Source organism: Callithrix jacchus, chromosome 5 (assembly GCF_049354715.1).
Source record: "Callithrix jacchus isolate 240 chromosome 5, calJac240_pri, whole genome shotgun sequence".
NCBI lineage: Eukaryota > Metazoa > Chordata > Mammalia > Primates > Cebidae > Callithrix > Callithrix jacchus.
In genome coordinates this window covers 31,669,519-31,696,053 of record NC_133506.1, presented here as the reverse complement: position 1 = coordinate 31,696,053, position 26,535 = coordinate 31,669,519, and the positions used below count along the sequence as shown (strand labels likewise).

At 54.1% G+C, this 26,535-nt stretch overlaps 2 protein-coding genes across 7 annotated transcripts in view; one reads left to right on the top strand and one right to left on the bottom strand.

Moving 5' to 3' along the window:
• Positions 1–6,648, top strand: part of APMAP (adipocyte plasma membrane associated protein) — a 28,604-nt gene extending 21,956 nt beyond the window's left edge. For all 6 annotated transcript variants that reach the window (XM_078371523.1, XM_008995867.5, XM_078371525.1 and 3 more), the window contains one exon: positions 5,558–6,648. In XM_078371523.1, the coding sequence (XP_078227649.1) occupies positions 5,558–5,767 (210 nt within the window). In that variant the 3' untranslated portion in view covers positions 5,768–6,648. The remainder of the gene's footprint in view (positions 1–5,557) is intronic.
• Positions 6,649–8,964: 2,316 nt separating this feature from the next.
• Positions 8,965–21,115, bottom strand: CST7 (cystatin F). The gene is made up of 4 exons (XM_035298519.3): positions 20,929–21,115; positions 11,293–11,465; positions 9,820–9,936; positions 8,965–9,245 (listed from the first exon to the last, which is right to left on the bottom strand). The coding sequence occupies exons 1-4, from the start codon at positions 21,083–21,085 to the stop codon at positions 9,168–9,170; spliced, it is 525 nt and encodes a 174-aa protein (XP_035154410.1). The 5' UTR covers positions 21,086–21,115; the 3' UTR covers positions 8,965–9,167.
• Between the last annotated feature and the right edge of the window lie 5,420 nt (positions 21,116–26,535).

Here is a 26,535-nt window from a genome sequence, read left to right as displayed (position 1 = left end):
GTGCCCATTCTCAGTTAGACTGGCCCATGGCCTTCGGTGATGTGAGTTGTGGGTTGCCGTGTGGGAAGTCCTAATCTGTTCAGAAATTTGTCCTTCTCTAGGATGCGGTGGCGTGTCTCTTCCCCTGACTAGGACAGGTACCATCAGAGCAAGGGTTTTTTTGTGTAGTTCATGCGTAGTCCATTTGTCATCCTCCACACCTGCAACAGTGCTTGGCACATGTGGGCGTGAGGAGGCACCATTGATCAGGGGTGCAGCTAGAGGGCTGTAAGTGTGAGGGTGCAGAGTCTTCCTGCAGCTGGGTGAGGAGGAGTGAGAGGGTGGACCACACCCCCATGGACTTGGAAAGAGGGTCTGATTTTATTCAAAATGTGATCCAGGTCATTGAAGAGTTTTTTGTTTTGTTTTGTTTTTGAGATTGAGCCTCGCTTTGTCACGCAGACTGGAGTGCAGTGCTGTGATCTCGACTCACTGCACCCTCCGCCTCCAGGGCTCATGTCACGCAGACTGGAAGGTAGTACTGTGATCTGGGCTCACTGCACCCTCCGCCTCCAGGGCTCATGTCACGCAGACTGGAGGGTAGTACTGTGATCTGGGCTCACTGCACCCTCCGCCTCCAGGGCTCATGCACGCAGACTGGAGTGCAGTGCTGTGATCTCGACTCACTGCACCCTCCGCCTCCAGGGCTCATGTCACGCAGACTGGAGGGTAGTACTGTGATCTCGGCTCACTGCACCCTCCGCCTCCGGGGCTCATGTCACGCAGACTGGAGGGTAGTACTGTGATCTCGGCTCACTGCACCCTCCGCCTCCAGGGCTCATGTCACGCAGACTGGAGGGTAGTACTGTGATCTCGACTCACTGCACCCTCCGCCTCCAGGGCTCATGTCACGCAGACTGGAGGGTAGTACTGTGATCTCGGCTCACTGCACCCTCCGCCTCCAGGGCTCATGTCACGCAGACTGGAGGGTAGTACTGTGATCTCGGCTCACTGCACCCTCCGCCTCCAGGGCTCATGTCACGCAGACTGGAGGGTAGTACTGTGATCTCGGCTCACTGCACCGTCCGCCTCCAGGGCTCATGTCACGCAGACTGGAGGGTAGTACTGTGATCTCGGCTCACTGCACCCTCCGCCTCCAGGGCTCATGTCACGCAGACTGGAGGGTAGTACTGTGATCTCGGCTCACTGCACCCTCCGCCTCCAGGGCTCATGTCACGCAGACTGGAGGGTAGTACTGTGATCTCGGCTCACTGCACCATCCGCCTCCGGGGCTCATGTCACGCAGACTGGAGGGTAGTACTGTGATCTCGGCTCACTGCACCATCCGCCTCCGGGGCTCATGTCACACAGACTGGAGGGTAGTACTGTGATCTCGGCTCACTGCACCCTCCGCCTCCAGGGCTCATGTCACGCAGACTGGAGGGTAGTACTGTGATCTCGGCTCACTGCACCCTCCGCCTCCAGGGCTCATGTCACGCAGACTGGAGGGTAGTACTGTGATCTCGGCTCACTGCACCATCCGCCTCCGGGGCTCATGTCACACAGACTGGAGGGTAGTACTGTGATCTCGGCTCACTGCACCATCCGCCTCCGGGGCTCATGTCACACAGACTGGAGGGTAGTACTGTGATCTCGGCTCACTGCACCCTCCGCCTCCAGGGCTCATGTCACGCAGACTGGAGGGTAGTACTGTGATCTCGGCTCACTGCACCCTCCGCCTCCAGGACTCATGTCACGCAGACTGGAGGGTAGTGCTGTGATCTCGGCTCACTGCACCGTCCGCCTCCAGGGCTCATGTCACGCAGACTGGAGGGTAGTACTGTGATCTCGGCTCACTGCACCCTCCGCCTCCAGGGCTCATGTCACGCAGACTGGAGGGTAGTACTGTGATCTTGGCTCACTGCACCGTCCGCCTCCAGGGCTCATGTCACGCAGACTGGAGGGTAGTGCTGTGATCTCGGCTCACTGCACCGTCCGCCTCCAGGGCTCATGTCACGCAGACTGGAGGGTAGTACTGTGATCTCGGCTCACTGCACCCTCCGCCTCCAGGACTCATGTCACGCAGACTGGAGGTGGTACTGTGATCTCGGCTCACCGCAACCTCTGCCTCCAGGGCTCAAGCAGTTCTCCTGCCTCAGCCTCCTGATTAGCTGGGACTACAGGCATGCACCACCACACTCAGCTAATTTTTATATTTTTAGTAGAGATGGGTTTCACCATGTTAGCCAGCGTGGTCTTGAACTCCTGACCTCAAGTGATCCACCCACCTCAGCCTCCCAAAGTGCTGGGATTACAGGCATGAGCCACCATGCCTGGCTTGATTTTTTTTTTTTTTTTAATTTTGAGATAGTATCAAAGCTGTGGAAGCATAGCAGGGATGGTACAAGGAATTTTTTCCCAGCACTGTTTTCGAGTCACCTCCTGACCTGATGCCCTGTCACTTATTGCAGATGCCTGAGCATGTCTGGCACATTCTTCATTACATCGATCAAAACCTGGAGATGCCCACAGCTCCCCTGCACCTGTCCAGTCTGCAGGCCCCATTCAGATTTCGCCAGTTTTCCTAGTGTTGTCCTTTATAACAAAGGATTCAACCCGGGATCAGGAGTGATATCGAGTTGTCAGCTCTGTTTAATCTCCTTCAGTCTGGGGGTTATTCAGTTCTCAGTCTTTTTGAAGTTTTGGCCTTGATCCTTTGGAAGTGTACAGGTCAGTGGTCTCTCAGAATGTCCCTCCAGTAGGGTTTGTCTGATATTTTTTCACTTTTAGATTCTGGTCTCGCATTGGTGGCAGCAGTGGCACAGCAGTGAAGCTGTGCTCATCTTGGTGTGGCTGTTATGAGGGCACAATATCAGTTTGCTCTGTTATGGGTGGCGGCAACTTTGGCCACCAGATACAGGCGGGGAATGCCAGGTGTCTCCACCTTGAAGTGACTCTTCCATGAGTAATTACTGAGTCACTTGTGGAGAGATGGTTTCTGTAAGTAATCATCAGTGCCATCTCATGGTTACCCATGTTCTTAATGGTGATTAGGTTACAGTCATTTATTTATTTGAGACGGAGTTTCGCTCTTGTTACCCAGGCTGGAGTGCAATGGCGCGATCTCGGCTCACCGCAACCTCCGCCTCCTGGGTTCAGGCAGTTCTCCAGTCTCAGCCTCCCGAGTAGCTGGGATTACGGGCACGCGCCACCATGCCCAGCTAATTTTTTGTATTTTTTAGTAGAGACGGGGTTTCACCATGTTGACCAGGATGGTCTCAATCTCTTGACCTCGTGATCCACCCACCTCGGCCTCCCAAAGTGCTGGGATTACAGGCATGAGCCACCGTGCCCGGCGTCATCATTTATTTTGATGCTCAAATTACCCATCTGTGCCTGGGAGGAGCCCCTTCAGTGGGACTCTGGGCCTTTGGGCATGCTCTGTTGTCTTGGACTAGCTCCTCACTTTCTGGCACACAGGTCGTTCATGCTGCTCTCATACTGTCCCTGCTGCAGCTCTGCAGTTGGCCATTTCTGTCAGGAGTCCTGGTTCCCTGTGGAGGAGAGCTGGGTGCCAATGTATTCATTGCCTTGGGTGTCGCTGCTCCCGGGTTCCCAAGGGACAATGCTGGGAGTACAAGCATATGATGTGTACTCACACAGGCCTGCATGAGTAGACATCACATACCGCTCACGCTTATGCCTGCGTCTGTCATCTGTAAATTGAAAACCGTGACACCACACGACTGATGCAAGTTTTCTCCCATTATTTCTCCCCTTTGTACCTCTCTTCTCTAGCAGTGAGAAATCTGGATCCCATTGTCCTCCCTAAGTTTACCTGTTTATCCATTTCCCTGCATGTGATGAATCTGTGGCTGCTGTCCCCTCTCACATGGCCCCATCCAGGGCTGTAGCACTCCACACTGTGCTGTCCCCTTCCTCCCTGACCATGTGCTGGAGGCTGCCTTTCCTCTCAAGGGCTTTCTCCCTGCACCGGGCTGTCCCTGGGTGTACATCTCCTCACCTTCACGGGCTCTCATAACCTGATCTGGATCCCACTGTGGGGATACCTCCTCACCCTGTGTGGGCCCTGACAGCCCAGGCAGGGTCACCCCACTGCAGGGACACCTTCTCACCCCAAGTGGAGTGGGCTGGTCTGGGCCACCATGGTCTGGGTACACATGTACCCTGCTCTGCCCCACGTGTGGTGTCTTGACGGAGTTGTTTAGGAGGGGAGTGATATAGTACAAAGAATGTTTTTAAAGATAACTGCATCCCCTGTAAGGAGAACAGCTTGCAGCAGGGCTCAGGAGGCTGTCCCAGTGACTGGGGAGAGGCAGTGGGGCAGGGCCCAGGCCCGGGACACACACAGCAGGATGGCAAGACTGGTGGCTGGACTTGTAGGGCACAGAGAAGTGGGATCAAGAATGAGGGCCGAGGTCCTGCCTTGTCTGCAGCTGGGAGGCTGTCGAATTTGAAGTGCTGTTAGAAAGTCCAGGCAGACATGGGTCCCAGACAGTAAGTGACTTAGCACTGGGGTTGGAAATAGAGGTGGAGATTTGAGAGCTTTCTGGGAAAGTGACTAATTGTAATAGTGAGAGAGGATCAGGTCTCTTAGGGAGAAGAGAAGAGAGAGGGAAGGATTCACGGCCGAACAGCAGTTGTGGGTTGTGGGAAGCCTTGGGCATTTTTTGAGCTGTAATGCAGTTGATCTATTGCTCTTGAACCTAGAGCCCAGTCAGCTTTTCTGTCTGCTTGAACATTCCAGTGACGGTGACATTATTTGGTGGACACTTGTTTGGGTATTTTCCCTTGTATGAAAAGCTGGAAATCTGTCTGTTTATTTCCATTCCTTGGTCTTAGGCAGTGGAGTGCTTTGTCATAATTTCTGACCAGGTGTCCTTCTGCTCTGCCAGAAATCATGTCACTTGCCATCTGGTTTCTCTGCTTAAAACTCTTCAACAGCCCTGAGTGGCCACAGAGTCCAAGTCTAAGCGCTTTTCCATTTGTCCATGGAGGTGTTCCTCAGGATCTGCACCCCGCTTTGAGGAAAGCAGTGGGATTTCAGTGTTTTGGAAGCCATGTTGTGTGGTGTGTAGACCTGCTCGTTGGTTTTGAAAGTGAACTGTTCTCAAATCTCCATCATTGGCACCTTGCCTATCTGAAATGTTTTAAACCTAAACAGAAGACTTGTGTATTCCAGGGAAGCTGTGCTGGTTGTGATCTGATGGGTCAAGGTCATTCTGAGCCTTGGCTTCAGTGCTGTGACTGCCTTGGATGTGATGTGTGTCCCTCTGAGTTCAGCCAGGCCATCTAGAGATGTGCTCACATTGCTGTCCTTGTGCTGGGGAGCCTCCTTGGCCTGATCTTCACAGGGACAGGGGTGGGGTGGGGTGGGGCCTGCTTTGGGGCCCCTGGGCTGGGAGTGGGAGCTGGGTTAGTCTTGGCACTGCCCTGTGGGGCTGCCCTGTCACGGAAGGAGTCAGGCCATTCCTGGATGGTGGGGGAGGCGCGGTTGATCTGCTCACAGCATTCTTGGCCAGGTGGTGAACTCTCCCTGCACTGTGCTTCCCTCTAGCTCTTCAGTCAGGAGACGGTGATGAAGTTTGTGCCGAGGTACAGCCTTGTCCTAGAACTCAGCGACAGCGGTGCCTTCCGAAGAAGCCTGCATGATCCTGACGGGCTGGTGGTCACCTACATCAGCGAGGTGCATGAGCATGACGGGTACCTGTACCTGGGCTCCTTCAGGTCCCCCTTTATCTGCAGACTCAGCCTCCAGTCTGTTTAGCCCGCCCAGATAGCTGCCCCTGCCATGCAAGCCAGGAGTCTTCACACTCAGGCACCAGGCCTGGTCCAGAAGGAGCTGTGGACACAGTCGTGGTTCAAGTGTCCACATGCACCTGTCCCTGAGGGGTAGTGGGCACGGCTGCTTCATCCTCTTTGAGGATGCCCGGGTCCTGCCAGGGACACCTTCACCTGGGCCCATCTTTCTGATTAGAGGGAAGTGTAACATATCTGCCGCAGGGAAGATAAATTCATGTAAAGCCATTTTCTCTTAAAACAAAACAAAGCTTTCCAAGTACAGTCATTCTCTAGGACTTGGGAAGCTTCTTGCACTGGGAACAGGGCTCAGGTGAGTGGAGCAGTGGCGCACTGCCCATGAGCTTGCTGCTGCGACCCTGTCCCTTGGCCTCAGTGTCCTTCTTTACTATCATATAATGTGCGATCATACCTTTGTTTGTTGGTGGTGGGGGGGATGGAAGAGCAGAGGGAGCATGGCCCAAGGGTGTTGAGGCCAGCAGCGAGAGCCATGTAAGCCAAGAATGGAACCGTGTTCTCAAGGGTTGTGTGGGACGTGGGCTCTCCTTAGTGCATAGGAAAAGCATGTTGACTCTAGCAGCTCAGAGAGAACTTTGTGGGGTTTCTTTCTGTGAATATCTCCACACTGCCCATGCTGACCATGCTGGAACTGGATGATTCTGCAATTTGGGACCTATTGCAGGGGTGTGTTCAGTAATGTCCTGTCTGTGACAGTTGTTCTTGACCCCTAGACCCCAAAATGTGAACAGTGCATGTGTTAATGTCATCTTTGCCCATGTGTTATAAGCCCCAAGTAACAAGAATGTCTACACACTGGTCATGATTTTGATAATAAATAAGATAAATGGACCGCTGCTGATTTACCTTTTTTGGTGCTATGGCATGGGAGTTTCTTCTCTGATTAAGTGAGTGAAATTTAATTCCATCAGGTGTTGATGTAAGAATTGCCTTGGTGAGGAGGGTTTTAAGGCCGAGCAGTCCATCCAACTAGCTCAGGAAGGGAAGCCACGGGACCTTTCTCAGGCAGCAGTCTTCAGGCAGGGGGCAGGTAGCCTTAGGCCCTCTGCTCTCGACGTTCACTCCTTCTGGCGTAAGTTGACATTACACTTCTCTCCTGTTTTCCAGCCTACAAAATGGGGCTGATACCTGTTCCTTTCCTTCCTGGGTATTTGTGAGAGTAACAAGAGATTGTGTCTCCAAAAATGTTTGGAATAACTTCATAGAGACAATATTTTAGATAGCAATAAAAGTTAGAAAAAAATCAGATAAATATGTGATGATATATGTAATATAAATATGTAATGGGATAAAAATTCAGAGAATTGGTAGCTGTGGTAACATTGGGCCCATCTATATGCACTGGCTGGCCTTGGACTCCTGTGCCCTTCTCTCCCCTCAGCGCTGGCCAGGCTCCGTGCTGGGGGAAGAGAGTTGGGAGTCTGATGCTTAATTGTGTGTCCTCACTTCTCGGGGCTGGCTTCTGGGGCCAGTACCAGTAGGACAGAGGCAGAGATCAGCTTCTCTCTAGTCAGTGTGACCTACATTCTGTCAGATGAACAATTCAAAACTTAATGTGATTCTATAGGAAAGACAATTAGTGGTCAGCAGAAATACTTTTAGTGACAAATGATGTGCTTCACAGGTGAGGTATGCAAAGAAGATAAGATAATACCTAATCATTCTGTCATAGAAACAGTTTAAATGTGTCGGGCTTATAGGTGTTCTTCTCTTTTTAAATTGACAAAGAAAATAAGATAATACCTGATCATTCTGTCATAGAAACAGTTTAAATGTGTTGGCCTTACAGGTGGCCTTCTCTTTTTAAATTGAGAACAGAGAGCTTTGCTTTCAGTGCTTAATTTTCACAGCTATAAGGAAGCTGGCAAACTGTTTTTTCACAGTTTTCAGCAAAGGAGTCTTGATTTTGACTCAGCTGTTGATTTTCTGTCTCCAAGTGTCATTTCCTGTGTTCTGTCTGGTAATTTGACACAATGAGGTGTGAAATGGAGTCTTCTTATTAGGTTTAAATATGTGATGCGCTTTGGCTGTAATATAAAGGGATTCATTCTAACGTGAATTACTAACATGCTCTTAAAATTAATCAGGTGATTCATTGTGTGCCTCTGTTATCCATTCCTGAAACTCCATCAAGATTCAGCTATTATGTTTCATGGGACAGAGGTCTCAGCTTGAGGTTTTTATCATCAGCTTATGCTTGCAGAGTGGTCTGTAGTTCTGAAAGTTGTTCACATAAGAGTTGTGACTCTTAATGATTCCAGAAGGCATGGCCTCATTGTGCCAATGGGAACTGAGGCTCTGAGGGGTTAGTTTAGTGACTGCCAGAGTCACAGCCAGCATAGCTAAGCCAGCCTCCCGGGGATATGACTGGAGAAAGCTCGGGTGAAGCTGAGAGCAAGGGAGACAGCGCCTGGCTGGGCAGTGGCTGCTGAGCCTGTGGATCATGGCAGGGCACTGACTCGGACCTTGGCCTCACAGCAGAGTCCTTTGGGGTACCCAGGTCTCGGGGTGGCCAAGCCTGGCACTTCCACCAGTCTACTTCCAATTCCTGGTGTCCTCCAGCCCTCGGTGGCTTCTCCTTCCTCCTGCACCCCCAGCACAATCATCTTCAGTGGGGCTCCCTCTCTGGAGGGCTCTGGGGAGTGGGCTGCTGTTCTGCCCCCACTCAGGCAGTGGGGCAAATCCCTGGGAGACCTGAATCTCAAGGAGGCAGAACTGTGGCCCTGCCGCTTCTGGTGTGGACAGATCACCTGTTCTGGGGTTTTGGACTTTGGGGGATTGTAGCTAGCAGCTCAGGCTGGCCAGGCCCCCAGGGGAAGTCACTTCAACTTGTCAGACACCTTGGTAAGGGGGACCCCTGGCAAGGCTTGCCTCACCCCCCAGCTCTCCCCTAAAAAGGCCAGCATGGCTGCCGCTAGTGGTTTATCTTGATTCCCAGCTATTCATCACAATAGGCCAAGGCACTCAGTGGCTAAGGGGGTCCCCACCCACGTCTCTGCAGATTCTTCAGAACCAGAGCTGCAGCCCTGCCCTCCTGGGGGCCTGTAGCCACGGGGGATCATCCCTTACTCACAACTCCCTCCCTTGTCTCAGTCCCCTACACCCAGACCCAGAATCTAGGTGTGCAGTGTCAGAAACAGGAGTTAATTTTGGAAGCAAATGTGATCTATTTAATCTGTTAGGAGGTGCCAGCATGCTCCCATCCCAGCCGCCCTGCAGTGACCCGCAGCACTGCATCTGTTCACTTGGGAGAGGCCCGAGCTGGTCTGTGAGGCCGGGTCATGAGGCGGGTGGGAGGGGACGCTCCCTGGTGTTTGTCACAGCTGTTGGTCTTGCTGAAGAGGTGGGGATCAGTGACAATGGAGAACAGGTACCTCGAAGTGCTGGAGCCAGGGCACGACCCAGACTTCAGAGTAGCAGCTCAGAGTCTGAAACAGAGAAGGGCACACCAAGGGTTCTGACTTGCCCCCTGGGGAGCCCTCTGCCCTTGGAAGGGTTCCTCATGGAGGAGCTCTTCTCCTGCCCCTAGTTTTCATTTTGAAAAATTTCAAACTTACAGAAACCTTGACAGAATGATTTAAGAAGATATGCTTTTCGCCTCTAGATTTATAATTGCTAAATGTTGCCATGTTTCCTTTTTCTTGGTCTCTCTGCAGAGATATGCTATATGTCAAAGATATATATAATTTCTGGATTGTTTGAAAGCTTTTCTTGCTCTAACCCTCTCTGCTTGCACCTCGGAACTCTCCTCTGGAGCTGTGTCTCCACCTCCGGGAAGGGAGGATGTCGTCTGAGGAGCTCCTAGCACAGACTCTGCCTCCCGCTCTCCTGGATCCTTGGTCGTGTGGGAGGCTGGGAGGCCGGGAGGCTGGGAGGCCGGGCTTCCTCAGGGGTGAGGTTTGGAGTGGTGCCTTAGAGAAGTGGTGACAGGGTGTTTTTCACAGCCCTGGTAGTGAGTGGGCTGGGGAAGAGGGTACATCTCAGAAGGGCCCGCTGCTTTACCTGCTTCAAGGTGTGGTTGGTTTGGAAGTCACAGTCATCTAGACGTGGGTGCTGCTTTTTCTTGCAGGTAGTTCTGCCAATTTCCAGCTGGAGCATGTATTTCAGGCCTTTCACTATCTGGAGGGACAGAGGGACTGGGTTACTGGGCATGGGGGAGGGAGGGCAGGAGGCCCTCCTTCACTGGAAGCGGGGCCTCAGGACAGTGGTGTGGGTGCCCAGAGTAGAAGGGAAGTGGGCCGGCTTGGGGCAGCGCTTCGGACTTAGAGCGGAGCCTGCACACCCTCCCGCTCTCCTCCCTGCTCCGTGCTGGAGTTTGTGTCCCTTCCTGGGACAGACGTCTCCTTTCTGCCCAGAGCCCTGCACTCAGGAGGGACGTGACACTAGGTCTCCCGCATGCCCCCCTGAGCCTGCCCTCACTCCAGCCCCATGATGGCAGTTTCTCATGGCCTCTGTGTCAGGCCTGGGGTGTGTGGGCTTCCCCTTCCTGGGATTGGGAGTATTGATTTTCGGGACAGCCCTTCTCCACTTGGACATGGCAGCTGCCTGATTCATTGTCATTTGTGGACTTAGAGGAGTTGAAGAAAAATTCTTCAGGTTTTAGTCTCAGCCCTAGCCCCAGGGAAATTGTTTTGTCCCCAACATCACCAAGCTAGAGAGGGACAACCTCCAAGCCTCCTCCCAGAGAACCCTGAGGACTCAGGCCCAGAGAATCCCACTGGCCTCCCCAGAGAAGGAGGGAGGGCCTGCATCACCCCGACCCCTGACCTGGTGTAACCGCGGACACTGTGACGGCAGTCTTGGACAGGGCTGCTTCTGTTCCTTCCCCTCCAGGCACCAGTGCACAGTGCTGAGTGTTACCCACAGCCTGCGTCCCACATTAGCAAGCGGCTGTTCTCAGGACACAGACAAGGCCTGGCTGTGCCTTGGAGGGTCCCCTGGGGGAAGGGCGCTGAGGAGGCACCTTCCACAATAGGCATGAGTCAGGGAAACATCAGTGGCTTGGGCAGAGCTCTGGGACTCTGGGACGTGAGCGAGCACTGAGGTGGAAGTGCAAGGACACCCCTAGGCTGCCCTGCAAGTGAGTGGGGAGGCCAGGTGCGGACCGTGGGCCCAGCAGGGGCAGCTCATTGGACAGTAGCTTCACTGGTTCCTCCCCATCAGCCTTGGCGCCGGCCTCCAGGAGCCCTGGTAGAGCCCCAGCGCCTCTTTACCCCATGCCTAGTGGGCTCCGGCCAGTGGCCTGTAACCACCCTGGAGCCGCATGCTTTGTGTAACCTTTGTGCTTGGCTCTGGGGGATGCTGGCCTCAGTGACTGCTGTCTGCTCCCACTCCGTGTGTACCTCCTTTCTGCCCGGAGTGCTGCACTCAGGAGGGACGTCACATTAGGTCTGCCCTGCTCTCCCAGGTGCTGCATTGTAGCAGCTCGGCTTCCTAGGGGTGCCCTTCACATGTGAGCAGAACCCAGACCCTCACCTGGACCAGGGCCTTTCTGATGCGGGACTCCTTGAACAGGAAGGTGTCGTTCGTGCAGTTGTTGAACTTCTCAACACTGTGTCTGGCTGCTTGGCGGACTCCTGGGTCGTTGGTCTTTATTGTTTGGGGAAATCCTGGCTTCACACCTGACTTAAGGTCCTGGGAACAGATACCTGAAAGAGAGAAACAACCAGACAAGAACACTGATGTTAGCAGGGCCTTCGGTCCAGGTGTCATGCCTCATGCCTCTGTGGCGCTCAGTTCTCTGTCGACCTGTACCTCCTGGCCCCACCCACCTGTCATCTGCTCCCTCTCACCTGCCCCGCCTTCACCTGCCCCCTCACCTGTCCCCTCTCACCTGCCTGTCACCAGTCCCTTCTCAACTGCCCCCTTCACCTGCCCTCCCCACCTGCCCCCTTCACCTGCCCTCCCCACCTGCCCCCTTCACCTGCCCTCTTCACCTGTTCCCCTCACCTGCCCCCTCACCTGTCCCCCTTCACCTGCCCCTTCACCTGTCCCCTCACCTGTCCCCCTTCACCTGTCCCCTCACCTGTCCCCCTTCAGCTGCCCCCTCACCGGTGCCCTTCACCTGCCCTCCTCACCTGTCCCCTTACCTGTTCCCCTTCACCTGTCCCCTCACCTGTTCCCCCTTCAGCTGCCCCCTCACCTGTGCCCTTCACCTGCCTTCCTCACCTGCCCCCTCACCTGCCCCACCTTCACCTGCCCCCTCACCTGTCCCCTCATCTGCCCCCTCAACTACCCCCTTTGCCTGTCCCTCCCTCACCTGCCCCTGTCACCTGTGCCTTCTCAACTGCCCCGTCACCTGCCCCTTTTACCTGCCCTCCTCACCAGCCCCCTTCACCTGCCCTCCTCACCTGCCCCCTCACCTGTCCTTCCTCACTTGTCTTCCCTTACCTGCCTCCCTCACCTGTCCCCCCTCACCTATTCTCCCTTACCTGCTCCCCTCACCTGTCCCCTTATCTGCTCCCTCACCTGCCCTCCACCTTCCCCCCCTTACCTGCCTCCTCACCTTTCCCCTTACCTGCTCACCTGACACCCCTGCAGTGCATTTATTGCTCCATTTTCAGAGCTGAGGACCAGGTGCCAGGGGGTGCAATGAACCTGTACCTCACACATACCCCTTCAGAACCCAGGCTTATTTCCAACATACGTGTTAAAGAAAAGCAGAACATGTCCCCAGGTGAGACCCTCAGTATGGGATGTGACCTTAGGACGGTGGGGAAAGTCAGCCCCAGCCTGGCCCTCTAGGCGGTGGATGGAGGTAGTGCTTCCCACCAGAAGGAGGTGGCACCATCCTCATCTCAAGGCCTTCCACCTGCCTGGCTGTCAGGCTGGGGACCAGCCCACAGGAGGGCACCCCTCCGGGCAGCCTGCAGCACCTTGTGCCCCTGTGCTCCTGACTTTCCGGGGACAGTCATGGCACACTCCTGTGAGTGACAGTGTCCATAAGCTTTGCTGAGGTTGGGGAGGCCTGCTCTGCTGTGAGGTCTGCATTTGGATAAAAGATAGGGAAGTAGCATTGGGGGCTTCCCTGTAGTCATGTCCCCTAGCATCTGTACCAGAGCTGGGCAGAGCCAGGACCCTGACATCCCTCCTTAGCTCCCCACGCTCTTGCTCCAGCTCTTAGAGAAGCAGAGAACAGTGGGCCCCAGGATGCCCTTGGGCCCAAGCACATCTAGCTCACCGAAGACCCTGGGCTATTCCTTGTTCACCCTTGCTTGCTAAGTTCCTTCTAGAGCCCCATCCTGCTGACTGGGGACCCAAAGCTGATGTTTGCTGGATCTCACCTCCTCCGGATAAATGGGTGAGAGAACCTCAGAGTGGCTAGAAGCCAGGTGGGAGGACAGGACCTGTCTATGGAAACAGATATATATGGAGATGGGGGTACTGGGGGTCATGGGTGGCTGTGGGCCTGGGCCCCAAGACTTAGGAGGCCTGGTGGGTGGGTAGGCAGGTGAGTGGGTGGGCAGGTGAGGGGGTGGGCAGGTGAGGGGGGTGGGCAGGAGAAAAGCTGGGGGTGAGGCTAGGTGTGGGCATTTGGTCACTTGGGCAGCAGACTTCAGATGTTATTATAAAGGAAGTGCGAGTATGAACAGGCCCCACGGCCTCCGTATGGCGTGAATGAAGGCCTTTGCTGGTTAGAGGCCCATGTGGGTGATTTGAATTTGGGTTTTTCTGCATTTTTCAATTTTTCTATAATAGTCATGGATGACTTGTATATTAAAACAATAAGTTAAAAATTTGGGGAAGTTCTGCCTAAACCTGGGGGAGGGAGGGTGGGTGGAGGGGCTTCAGGCTTGCGCACTGCTTCTCTTTTGAGAAGAGTCCCAGATTCTCCTGACGTGCTAGTGTGCTGGATGCTCTGGAGCTGAGCTGTCCTGCAAGGCAGGCCTGGCCAGCACGGTTGTTTTTGACATTATCTTGATGAGGTTAAATAGAATGTTCAGCTCCTCAGTGGCCTGAACTACACTGTGAGTGCTGGCGAGGGGCATATGGCTGTGACTGTGGCTTGGTGGGTGCAGGTGAGAGTGCAGTGTCCTTGCAGAGGGCCCTCTGGGTCTCACTCCCTGGGGGACTCAGCTCAGCTTCCCTGGGCTGTGTCCTCCCGAGCACCTTAAGTGAGTGTGTGGCAGGCCTTAGGGTTCCACATTCAGTCTTTCAGTGCGGAAGGTGGGTTTAGCGATAGGAAGTGGAGACCCGGCTGTCAATTCAGCAGAGCCCAGAGCGTAGGTAGCATCATTGCCCAGAGCAGAAGTGGGGTGTCCAACGGGAGACAAGGTCCCCCCTCCCACAGGGACTCAGTACGTGATCATGAGGCCCAACAGAGGGGAGCAAGAGATACCTTTGACCTTGAACTGGGGCTGGGAAGTAGATAGGGCCATTGGGCTGGCTGGGCGGGGAATGGGACAGCAGGCAGGAGTCTGGGTGCCTGAGCCTGCAGGATGTGCATGCCTGCTATTGCCAGGATGGATAGCTGGGCCCAGGGCCTGTGGGGCAGGGCGATTGGGGGAGGGAAGATGGGCAGGCTTCATAGCTGGGCACAGCAAGGAGGCCGTGCCAGGATGACAGTGTTTTGTTAGCTCAGAGCGAAGGCCCCAGAGGAGGCCATTCCTGCTGCTGCATGAAGTCTTCAGGAGGCCCTCCCTGGGTTCTGGATGCCTGTGGGTACCCACTAGATGCCACCAAGGGTAGAGAGCCAGGACGACGGGACTTCTGGTCACCATATGGTACCCTCAGGCTGGGTGGTGCAATGCCGGGAGTGGGCAGAGGAGTGGGTCTGTGGAAGCTCTGTGGCCTTGGGGGTGTCGCCCCATCCTGGTAATGAGTCTCCATTGTAAAGGGAGACTGCTTGGCACATGGCTGTCCTGTGGTTGGTTCCGGGCCACAAGGTGAACTTCATGGCTGGGCTTTGGATGACTGTGCGTGCCCTAACAGCTCAGGGAGCCTGGTCTTCCATCTCAAGAAAGCATTACAGTGCTGGTACCCCACCCCATAGAGAATGCTGGTCACGTGCTGGTCCCTTGTGCTGGTCCCCTGTGCTGGTACATAGCTGTGTCCTATGCCAGCATGCCCTGGGACTGTCCTTCAGAGTCATCTGTGCCACACACATTCCCACTGAAACCTCTGCAGCCTTTGCTTAAGAAGACTAAGGCCTCTGAAGATGGAATAGAAACTGAGCAGCAGAGGCTGGGCCTGCGGCTAGGGGAGGCCCTGGAACCTGCATTTCCCCAAGCTCCCAGGTGACTCTGACACTGGTGCTGGCAGTGGGGGTTCCCTGGGGACCTGCAGTGTTACCCTCAGGCAGGAGGGGGCCCCAGTGCCAAAGGCAGCTCCTTTCGTCCCTGTGCTTGTTGACGACAGGAAGTCAAATGTGGTTTTTACTTAGAACAAAAAACTGTTCTGGAAACCAGCTTGGTTTCTGCTGGTCCCTTGTCATCTGAACAGCAGAGAAAGAGATACCCGTGTGGAAGGGGTAGTGTGTCCAGTGTATTTTTGCCGTCCGAAGTTAGTGTTTTTTTCCCTCACATGACGTTAATATGGCTGCCTGCCCATTTTTTCTTTGTAAAAACTACATTTTATGACTTTTTCTGATTATAAGCTTATCTATTTTTGGTAGGAAATTTGAAAAATACAGAGGAGCATAACAAAAAATAAAAATTATTGATTTCGTAAAGCTAACCACTGTTAACATTTTAACATAAAATGTATTAAATTTAATTGTACTTGAAATTAACAGAATTTTAACAGCGAAGTGAAACTCAGTTTACGCTGAACTTCAGATCAATTTCCCTTCCAAGCTTGTGACGTTAGTTCCTAAAATACTCTGGCAAAGTTACAAAAATTTTACAAAAGGTTATGAAAAATACTGAAATTGGTATATTTTTATTTACATGTGTCCTGAAATGTAGGCTTCAAGTCAATAAACCTTTGACTGTCTTACAGTTGTCTAAACAGACATTAAAAGCTCAATTTTTAATTTAAAAATGTTTAAAAGTCAAACCTATTTTTAGGATGATTTGTTAAGAGAAATTAACAAGGAAAGGTCCATCATGAAGAATTAACTCCCTAAAGAGGCCCATCATCTTCAGGGAGAACAAATGGCCCAGCAGGTGCTGAGCTAACCAGCTTGTTGAGAGCCTCCTCGGGTCAGAGAACTGTGGGTTTTGCCCCATGCAGCTGAAGGCAGGCAGTGGGAGAAGGGGTGCTCTCCTCTTCTGTCTGCTGTGCCTGGAGGGCCCCACATTGCTGTTTCTTCTCACTCCTGCATGCCCATTCTGCCGCCAGGAGACCAAGAGCTTGGTGTGCAGGGTGAGGGGCTAAACCCAGATGTGACTAATTAGAAACACCATGGTCGCCATTTACTCATTCAAGAAGGACTGTTTGGCAGGTGCTAAGGGAGATGCAGTGAGGACTCTGAGACAGGCCCAGCCCACAGTGGAGGAAGGTCAGAGCCAACCTGGGGCAAAGGAGAGGATGCCAACCTGAGGGTAAAATGGGTGAGCAGAGGGGCATGGGGAGCAGCTGGAAGGTGGCTGAACTGACCGAGGGGAGGCATGGGCTGCGTGCTGGGAGGAGTTGAGACCCCGCTGGAGGCTGCTGCTGTGTTCGGAGGGTGGTGGGTGACTCAGATAGTGGTTGTGATGGCCAGGGCAACATGAATGGAAAGATCCCATGGGCCAGCAGGCTTGTGAGAAGAAACAAAAGTTGGCACATAAAATTCGTCTGCATAGAAATAATTCCTGGGGCATGCCGGGCCTGCCTGAGGTGAGTGGGGGTAACTGCCATGTTCGAGGCCTTCACCAGAAGCCGGGACAGTGTGACTCCAGCTCACCACTGCTTCTAATGCAGGGTGGGAGGGGAGGTGGGCCAGGCCTGAGACAGGTAGGGAACTTCCAGACGCAGAAGCTGGAGGAGGGGCAGGGGTGAGCAGGGCCTGATGATACCAGGTGCTGAGCAGGCCCCAGGACACGTGGTCATAGGAAGGCGAATGAAGCCATCCCCAAAGGTTGACAAGAATTGCATGCCAGGTTCTGGACAGAAAGATACTCATAATTAATCAGGCTGATTCAGGCTGCTCTCTGGCCCAAGATGTTTTTTAGACCTCAATTCCAGCAACCAGTTTGGAGATCCCCCCAACAGAGGAATGGGATCGGCACAAAAGCACAGCTTTTTCCTCTTTCTGTGCTGTGACTTCACCCTGCCCTTTCCAGCAATCGATCTCCATACTTCGGCCACTCCAGAACTGTTAAAAATCTGGGCCCCAGGCTCCCTGGGGAGATGGATCCGAGTTTCCTCTGCCTTGTCTAGGGATCCTGCCATCACCCTGGTTTTCTGCTGCAGCCCAGTGCCTCCATACATCTACCGCTGTGTGCATGGGGCGCAGACCTGTTGGGGTACCTGAGGACCAGTGTGCACTGGGGTGCAGATGTGAAGCTGCTGGGTGGGGAGAGGTGGCGGGGCTTCTGCCCAAGGCAGCAGAGTGCTGCAGCTTCTGACAGCTGCTGGGCATGCCCTGGGCAGGGGACGTTCCTGTCCTCCGAGCACTGGCCTGGCGGTAGAGCTGGCACTAAGCCATTCTGAGAAGAGAGAAAACATGAGCAGGAATTGCTGTGCTGGCACCAGGCAGACCCTTCTCATCTGCCCTTAGTAGGAAAAGGGGTGGGCACAGCAGGGGCTGGCATTGCTCACAGCCTCCCTCTTTCAGGAGTGTTCTAGGTATGGCTGGGAGGTTGGGAAGCCCCTGCTTGTGAAACTGTCCTTGAGATGGGGACCTGGGTGCCAAGAGCCAGACGTAGATGGTCCCTGCTAGTGTCCCTCTCTGTGTCACCTGAGAGGGTGCCCTTTCTGTGGGCCAGTGCGGAGCTGGGAGGGAAGACCCTTTGAGAGGGGCCCCATCAGCCTCTATCACCCAGAGCATAAGGTCTGCACGGCTGTGCCTGAGCACTGGGGTGTTGGGGATGCCAGTCCAACTCAGGGGTGCTGGTGTCTACTCTACCCACCTGGAGATGCTTCACCCCGAGCCCTCTTATATGACATCATCAAAATTCAGTGAGCCTGGGTCCTTGGGACTGCATCTGCCCGCTTTGCTCTTGGGTCTCTGCGTGATGGCTAATGGCGGAGCCCATCTTTTGAGGGCACACATGTGCCCCTGGCACAGACAGGGCACTGAGCTCTCCCAGGATCAGTCCTGACTTTAACCCACTAGGACACACCCAGAGTTTCAATTCCAGCTCTGCCTCTCACTGGCTGTGTGATCTCGGCAAGCTGCGTAGCCTCTCTGAGCCTCGTGTCCTCACCTGTAAAATGGAGATGTTGATGACAGTAAGGATATATGAGGCAACTCACACAAAGCACTTGTCAGTAAATGCTGTGCAATACTGTGATCCTTATCAAGTGTCATCTCAAAAGGCTCATGGCCACAGCAGGGGTCCCAGGGCAAATGAGTGCCCCCACTGGCAAAAACAAACCTTGCCTCGTAGAGGGTGGCTCAGCCTGCGGCAGCTCCCAGTACCCCCAAGGAGGCAGAATGTCCCTGGGCTGCAGGTGGTCTCTCTGCTACTGGGAATTAAAGACCTTGCAGAGGGAAGCTGAGGGGGCTTCCTGACCCCAGGGCCCCTGCCCAGGCAGATAGGCCATTGCAGCTAGAGTGGAGGGGCGGAGGGTGACATGGCAGCTCTCAGAGCTTCCCAGAAGAGATGCCTGTCAGGTTGAGAAGGAAGCAGCGCTTTTCAAACGGGTGGCGGAAGCCAGTGTGGCAATTTCCTAGGTTCCGAAAGCCTCAGGCAGGAACGTTGCCCTGAGGGGCTCAGCGCTGCGGTCTGTGCAGTTCAGCGTGTGGGCGTGGACAGGCCAGATGCTCAGATGGCATCACCCTTGGGGTCCCTGTTGCTTTCCCCACCCCCAGGGTGCAGGGGTGGGGGCAGGATGCAGGCTTGTGTCTGGGGCCCAGTTTCCTATCTTTTTCGCCACTAGTTTGGGGGCCTCCCAGCACCCTCCCTGTACAGCCTAAGAATGAAGGCCCTTGCTGGCAGCACTAGAAACGGTCACAGTGCCTGGGCAGGGTGTTGGGGGCTGCCACCAGCACAGCGGCAGAAAGGCCTGCACTGGACAGAGCAGTGGGCCGAGGCCGGCGGAGAGCACCCACGCCCCATATGCCCCCATGGCTGTGCCTTCCCCGAGCCACCTCTGTTCAGCTTTCCCAGGGTGGGAGACGGGTGCAGTTATCTTCCCATTTCATGGATGGCGGGACTGAGGCTGAGGGCCCGCTCCCTGTGTGTGAGCGTGGGCTCTGGAGCTTCTGTCTGGGGTTTGGTGGCCGACAGCAAGTCTGCTGGGAATGGAGGGGAAGGGCTTCTTGCGGCATCACACAGCAGCGAGGGGCTGACAACACAACCCAGAAAAGTGACGCTGCCAGGTGCCCAGCACGACGGCTCCCACGCCATGCTGCTAGTTCCTAGCCCACTCTGAGATAAGCAGAGCTCTGAAACCCCTCAGCAGTCTGTAGGAGTAAGTGTGTCCCAGACACGCTAGGACAGTCAGCTCCATGCCCCCCGGGAGAGCCTTTTCTGAGGTGTAGAAGGAGCCGCTGGTCTGGGGTGAACGTCCTGCTGGTCCCCACTTCCCCCTTGGACCTTGGAGACATGAAGGGTCAGGGCACAGGACAACAGTGCGTGGGTGGCGCTGCATCAGGGCGGGGGGGAGGCCTCTGTGAGGCTGGGAGGCAGGTGGAGGGCCCCACGTGTGAGCTAAGAGGAGGGCTCGCGAGTTGGAGGCAGGGCCGGGTGTGCTGTCCCCAGCCTTCTGCTGGCCATGGATCAGCTCTGTGTTCACTGAGCATCACACAGAGCCGGCGGCGGCATGTCCCATCAGTGAGAGCAGAAGCTGCCCCGCTGCCCCTCCCCGAGCCTGCCCTGTCCCCTTGGCCACTCAGAGGAGGCCGGGAGGGGCTGTAGGAGTCCTGAGGTGGGGCAGGATGCAGGCTTGTATCTGGGTCCCAGATTCCTAACTCTTTTTCTCTGCTAGACTGGGGGCCTCCTAGTACCCTCTCTGTACAGCAGAAGACTGAAGGCCCTTGCTGGAAGCCCCAGAAATGATCACAGCGCCGGGGCAGGGTGTCGGGGGGCTGCCACCAGCACAGCGGCAGAAGGGCCTGCACTGCAGAAGTATAGCACCCACCCTAGGCCGGGCCTGGGAGCCCAACAGTGTCCCCCAGCGTCACTGAGTCCTCAGCATCCTGATTCACCAGGAGGAGGTGTGACCCCTCCACAGACCCTTGGGGTGCTCTGGGGCCGTCCCCTTGTCAGCAGTCTGGCTGCACACCACCTACCTGGGCCCCTTTGGCCAGACTCAGACCCCTTCCATCCCCGTCTGCTGGGTGGAGGTCGTGTGACTTGAGCCGCTCGCCTGAGCCCTCTGGTACCAGCTTCCTGGTTGGTTAAATGGGGTGGGGGCCTCCCAGGTCCCTCTCAGTATCCTGGTCTGATTCCTGTGCTAGGGAGGGCACAGTCCAGTTCCCTTTGGGCAAGGGCAGGCGGTCCCTGGCTGTGTGACTTGGGCAATTCACTTAGCCTGGCTGTGCATTAGTTTCCCAGTGCGCAGGCAGTGGCTTCCTCCCTGTCTTCCCCCCACACTCCTTGAGTGCTGACCCTCAGGATGTGGATTGCAGGAAGGGCGAAAGAGTCTGATTGTTAGGGTCCCTGGAGCCAAGTCACAGGACAGCAGCCGGAAGGAAGGAAGGACAAACCATCAGATAGAAGCAGCCAACTACAGTCATGTGGCTGCCTTGTTGCCTCCATCCCGCAGAGGGGCTGCAGGAGACCTGCCTTGCTGACCTTCCTCAGACCTCTGTGAAGAGCCAGAGAATGGAAGACGCTTCCTTTGCCCCCAGCCTTCTGGGGCAGCCCCCAGACCCTTCATCCCTGTAGCCTGCTGCCCCCAGAGATTGCTGCAGCTGCATGGAGCCCCCACCCCTCTCATCACTCCCAATGCCTCTTACCACCCCATGGTCTTATGGGGGTTCCAAGCCAGGAAAGTGTCCTGGGGAAGACCCAAGGTGCCAGCGGCCAATCTCAGGAACAAACCCCTGGGGAGCGGCCAGGAGAGACTGCCACTTACCTGGGGAAGGGCCCCCGGTGGCACTCAAGAACAGGCAGCAGAAGACCAGTAGAGTTCCAGCCGCCCGCATGGCTGCCCGGGTGGGGGCAGTGCGGGGCAGTGGTGGGTGGCTATGCCAATTCTTCTCAGGCAGTTGAGGGCAGTGGTTTGTACCCATGCTGAGCCTTCTCCAGCAGCACAGGGCAGTGGGCTGTCCCAGCTCAGGGGCAGGTGCTGGGGCTACAGCATGGAACCCCGCCCTGCAAAACACCCTGGGCAAGGGGCAGGGGTGGGGCTAGGGGGCTGCCTGCTTGGTGCTGGGGAGGGGGGTGGTTTGCTGCTGAATCATTTTGTCCAGCTCTTCACCTTCAGTTCTATCAGCCACAAAGGCAACCGCTTCCTTTATGAAAGTTTCCAAGCAGCCGTCATTTGCTGAGGGAGGAGGAAGAGAAATGAGACCGGTGAGCAAATCCTGGTGCAATGTTTTACCCCTGAGCCACATACAAAAGAGATGTTGCATGGAAAAAATTCGCAGGAATTTTCAGAAGCAGAATCACTTGATTTTCTTCTCCAAACTGCACACCCCTTCTGCCCAAACTTCTGGTGTTCCGAGTGGCCTCGGGCAGGAGGCTCTCTGTCCCTGTGGGGATGAGTGGGCATCTGGCTGTGGCTCCGTGGGAAGGCGGGGTCCAGACTGCAGCTTCCCAGGATGAACCTCTCAGCGCACGTGCTCCCCCTGCCTCTGGTGATTTCTGCACCTGGAAAACAGATGAGCAGGGTTTGCGGACGAAGTGATTGATCACTTTCAATCTTTGGCTCAAACTCTACAAAAGAGGAGAAAGAGCAGTTTGCGACCCAGGACGAAAGAACGCAGAGGTTCTGGCTTCCTGGCCGTGCATTCATTTCCGTGCTCAGCCCAGGGTTGGGGTGGGGCCCTGGAGCCAGATGGCCTGCATCAGAACCCTCGTTCTGCCTCCCAACACCTGGGTGACCTTAGGCGGGGAGCAGACTCTCCCAACCTCAGTTTCCCCGAGAGGTTGTGGCGAGGATCTGCGGACCTCCTCAGTGTAAATGCTCAGGGCTTGGAATAGAGCCAGCAGTTATGGCTTCAGCTTCAGGCGAGTTCCTGCACCAGCTTCTGAACTGGGCAGTGTAGGCAGTGGGAAGGAGAGGAAGACACCTGGGCCTTGAAGCTCACGATGGGAGGGGCTGCGTGCAGCCATCGGAGTCAGAACCTTCATTTTAATGCCGTCCCTGGGAAGCTGTGCCCCAGGTGGTCCTGCTGGGTCATGCCAGGTTTCAGACAGGGAGATCTGGGTTTGCAGGACTGGACAAGCCACATAACCGCTCGGGGCCTCTCAGATCTTTGGCTCCTTGGAGGTTTGTTGTGAAGACCGTTAGCAGGAAAATGAGTTTAGCACATGGCAGGAGGTGGCCTTCAGGAAAGGGCGCTGCTGCGACTGTCCCCCATCACTCTGCCTGCCCTGCTCTGCTGGTCCTGAGATTCCAATCCTCTGGCTTTTGGCCACTGTGCCACCAGGGCTATGGATGGTGACTCCCGCAGGCCTCTGTGCCCTGATTTCATGTGTCCCATCTGGGATTCACTCCTGCAGAGGGAGAGGCAAGACCTCAGGGGCCTCAGCACTGGTGACTTTGCCCATGGCCAACACAGTCAGGGATACAGGTTTAACTCTCCCAGGAGCCGGGAGGGCAAGTGTTGTCACCGATCGCTGCTGCTGACAGTGTCATATGTTGTTCTCACTCTCAGACGCACTGGATGAAGCTCAGGTGGATGTGGGACTCGGTGTGGGCCCTTCCATCTGTGAATGTGGGTAGTCACCCACATTCTCTGGCCCTGCCATGCCCAGGCCTGCCAGGCCAGCAAAGGCACATGGTGGCCCCAGTTAAGTAATGAAATGCCACAGTAGGGAGGGGCTGTTACAATAATATTGTCGTGGGTTCTGGGGAAAAGTGTGCACGTGTACATGGTATGTATGTAGATGTGTGTAAATGTGTTTGTGTCTCTGTGTGTGTATGCATGTGTGTCCAGGAGTCTTTATCTAGTGTGAGTGTGTGTAAATATTTTCTGAATGTGTATGTGCTTATATGCATGTGTATAAGTCTGTACATATATGCTGTGATGGTTGATTTTATGTGTCAAATTGACTGAACCATAGGGTGGCCATATATTCGGTTAAACATTATTTCTGGTGTGTCTAGGGGGCATTTCTGGATGGGATCACCACTGGAATTGGTGGACTCAGTGACACAGACTGCCCTCCCCAGTGTGGGTGGGCCCCATCTATCCATTAAAGGCCTAAATAGAATAAGAGGCTGAGCAAGAAAGAATTCTGTCTTTCTCCCTGTCTTTGAGCTGGGGCATCAGTCTTCTCCTGCCTTTGGACTTGGACTGGAGCTTGCACCACTGACTATTCTGATTCTTGGACTTGGAGAGGAACTTACACCATTGGCTCCCCTGGTTCTTAGGCCTTCAGACTTATACTGGATCTTCTACAGCTATCCTGGGTCTGGACTTCTGAGCCTCCGCAGTTGTGTGAACCAATTCTTTACAATAAATGTATGTGTTTTTGTATGTCTTTCTGTATCTTCTGTTGGTTCCGTTTCTCTGGAGAACCCTGATTAACGCAGATTTTGGTATCAGAAGGGTTGTAAAGGAACAGAATTTTAAGGATTAGTTTTCTGGATTTGTTCTGGAATTTCTGGAATTGGCTCGCTGATGTAATTAGATTTAAAGACTGTTAGTGACTCTTTCCAGTTGTAAAGGGAGCATTGTAGTCTGTGTGGGCCGATCCGGTGTGATCTGGCAATAATGATATGAAATCAACTGGTTGTAAGAAACAAGTTCTGGGTGACCGTGCGTGTGATACTTCCAGACACTTTTGTAAATCTAATAGATATAATGAGGTTGGCTGCTGTTCCTAATGCCACTGGGCAAAGTGGTGAAAGTAAAAGATGAGCTCAGGGAATTGAATTCCCAGCTCAGCTGCTTTGCATAAAGTGACCCAAAAGCTGCTAGGTATGGCCTAAAGCCATGAGGCCCAGATTACTGAGAATCAAACACAGAATCTTCTCTTTCAACTGGCGGAAGGTCGGTTGTACTCCCAGCCTTGCTGAGGTTGACCGTTAAAGTGAGGGCATTGACTGGGAAAAAATGAGACCCTATAAGTTAGAATGGGGTTCTCCAGATTCTGATGAAGCTGGAGACACTGAGCCCTTAAATTCTAATGGGTCTTCTTTGCCAGCAGAGAGGTCTTTCTATCTTCAGTGAAAAGTACATCCTGCTCTCTCAGGAGTTAACCCTGCATTTCCTGAGGAAACTGATGGCCTCTCCCGCAGCAGTTGTTATGGAAGGAAGACAATACTGATTCTTCTCAGGACCCACCCACTTGCTCCTCGGCCTGCGCCCAGGACTCCTAGGCTCCAGTCCCACCAGGTCCTCAAAGGTGTGGTACAGGCTATGACCATGGAGAGATGTGCTAAACTCAGAAGAGCTGCTCGGGTTTCCTAATCTACGTTAATAGAAATCTAGGGCACGTGTGTGAAAATAGACATGGAGGGTTTTGTGTAATATAGTGGTGGAAGAAACCTCAAGTTGGGTCATGTTGAATTTATTGATACAGGCTCACTAAGCAAAGGCTCTGCATTTAATGTTGCAGCTCAGAGGGGTAGAAAGGGCTCTAGCCATTTGACTGCCGATTGGCTGAAACGTGGATCAAATGATGACCTGTAGAAAACGAACCGAAAATGCCCGACCTGCTCTGGTTCAATGTAGAGAAGGATTGAAAGGCTTTGGGAGGTTGGAGTGTCAGAGTGAATTTGTTGATTAAGGGCTACTTGCCCTGGGAGGGCCCAGAAGACTCCCCTTGTACAACTACTGTGTGAAACAGATTTGTGAGGGGAACCCCAGCATCTTTCAAGACCTCTGTGGTCACTCGTCTCTTTGGGCCAGAACGGCAGCCACTCAGTTGGGAAACCTAAATGCAATGGGAGTAACTGGATCCTGGGTGGCATGACCAAGAGCAGCATTCTTGGCACCACCGAAGACAAGGTGGGTATGGTTATGCTGAGGGACAGCAGGGTCTAGGCAGCAATCAAGTAGTCTGACTCTCAAATACCTATGACATCAGCTAGTTGATTGTGGTGTTCCTAGAAGCGAAATGGATAGGAAGCCCATTAAATTCTTCCTTGATCTGTATAAGCAGAGAAGTTCTAGGTCAAGTGAACAGAATTATAACCTGAATCATACAAACAGGGGAATCACAATCTCTCAATCAGTTCAAAGACTTGAGCCAGTTTACAGACTCAGAATTCCTTGAATGAAGGGAAGGCCACCTTCCTTTGAGAAGGAACCCTAGTACAGTCCCAAACGTTTATACCGTGGATACTTCTCCCAGCCTTCCCCAAAGGGACCTACTGCTTTTTACCAGGGTGACTGTGCTTTGGGAAAAAGGAAATCATCAGACCTTTCTGAGACTACAGGATTTGGGCTCTGAACTGATACTAATTCCAGGAGACCTGGTATATCAGTGTGGCCCTCTGGTCAGGGAAGGGGCTTATGGAGATTAGGGGATCTGTGGAGTTTTAGCTCAGGTCCATCTCACAGTGGGTTCAATGGCCCCAGAACCCATGCTATGGCTGTTTCCCCAGTTCTGGAATGCATAATTGGAGACATGCTTAGCACCTGGGAGAATCGCCACGTTGATTCCCAACCTGCATAGTGAGGGCTATTATAATGAGAAAGGCCATGTGGCAGCCACTGGCCCCCCACCAACAGTAAACCGAAAGCAACACCACATTCCTGGAGGAATGGCAGAGATTGGTGCTGCCATCAAGGACTTGAAGGGCGCAGAGGTGGTGATTCCCACTGTGTCCCCGTTCGTCTTTCCTGTTGGCCTGTGCAGAGGACAGATGGATCCTGGAGAATGAGAGTCAAACATGGCGGTAACTGGGTGGAAACTACAGGTGCAGCTTCTGTACCAGACATGTTTTCATGGCTTGAGCAAATGAGCACATCTCCTGGTACCTGGTGTGCAGCTCTTGATCTGGTACATGTTCTTTTTCCTCTGTCCCTGCTAATGAAGACTACCAGAAGCAGTCTGCTTTCAGCTGGGAAGGCCAGCAGCCCATCTGCACTTTCCTGCCTCCGGGTGTACCCGTACTCCAGCCCCTGCCACACTTTGATTCTCTGCCAATCTGATTGGCGTTTCCTGCCGTGGGATGTCACACTTGTCCATTACATCGATGCCGTGGTGCTGACGGAGCCAGTGAGCACACGGGAAGGAGCAGCTACTCTAGACGTGCTGGTCAGACCTCTGTGTGTCAGAGCTGGGAAAGAAATCCAACAAAAACTCAGGGTCTTCCACCTTAGTGAGATTCTAGGGCCTCAGCGGCCCTTCTCAGGTGAAGGATGAGTTGTTTCCTCCGGCCCCTCCTGCACCCAGAAAAGCAGCACAGAGCCTAGTGGGCCTCTTTGGATTTTGGGGGCAACGTTTTCCTGACTTGAGTGGCTGCTCCAGCCCAGGTACCAAGCAACTAAAACAGCTGCTAGTGGGGCCCAGAACAAGACAAGGCTCTGACACGGGCCGCAGCTGCTGTGCGAGCTGCTCT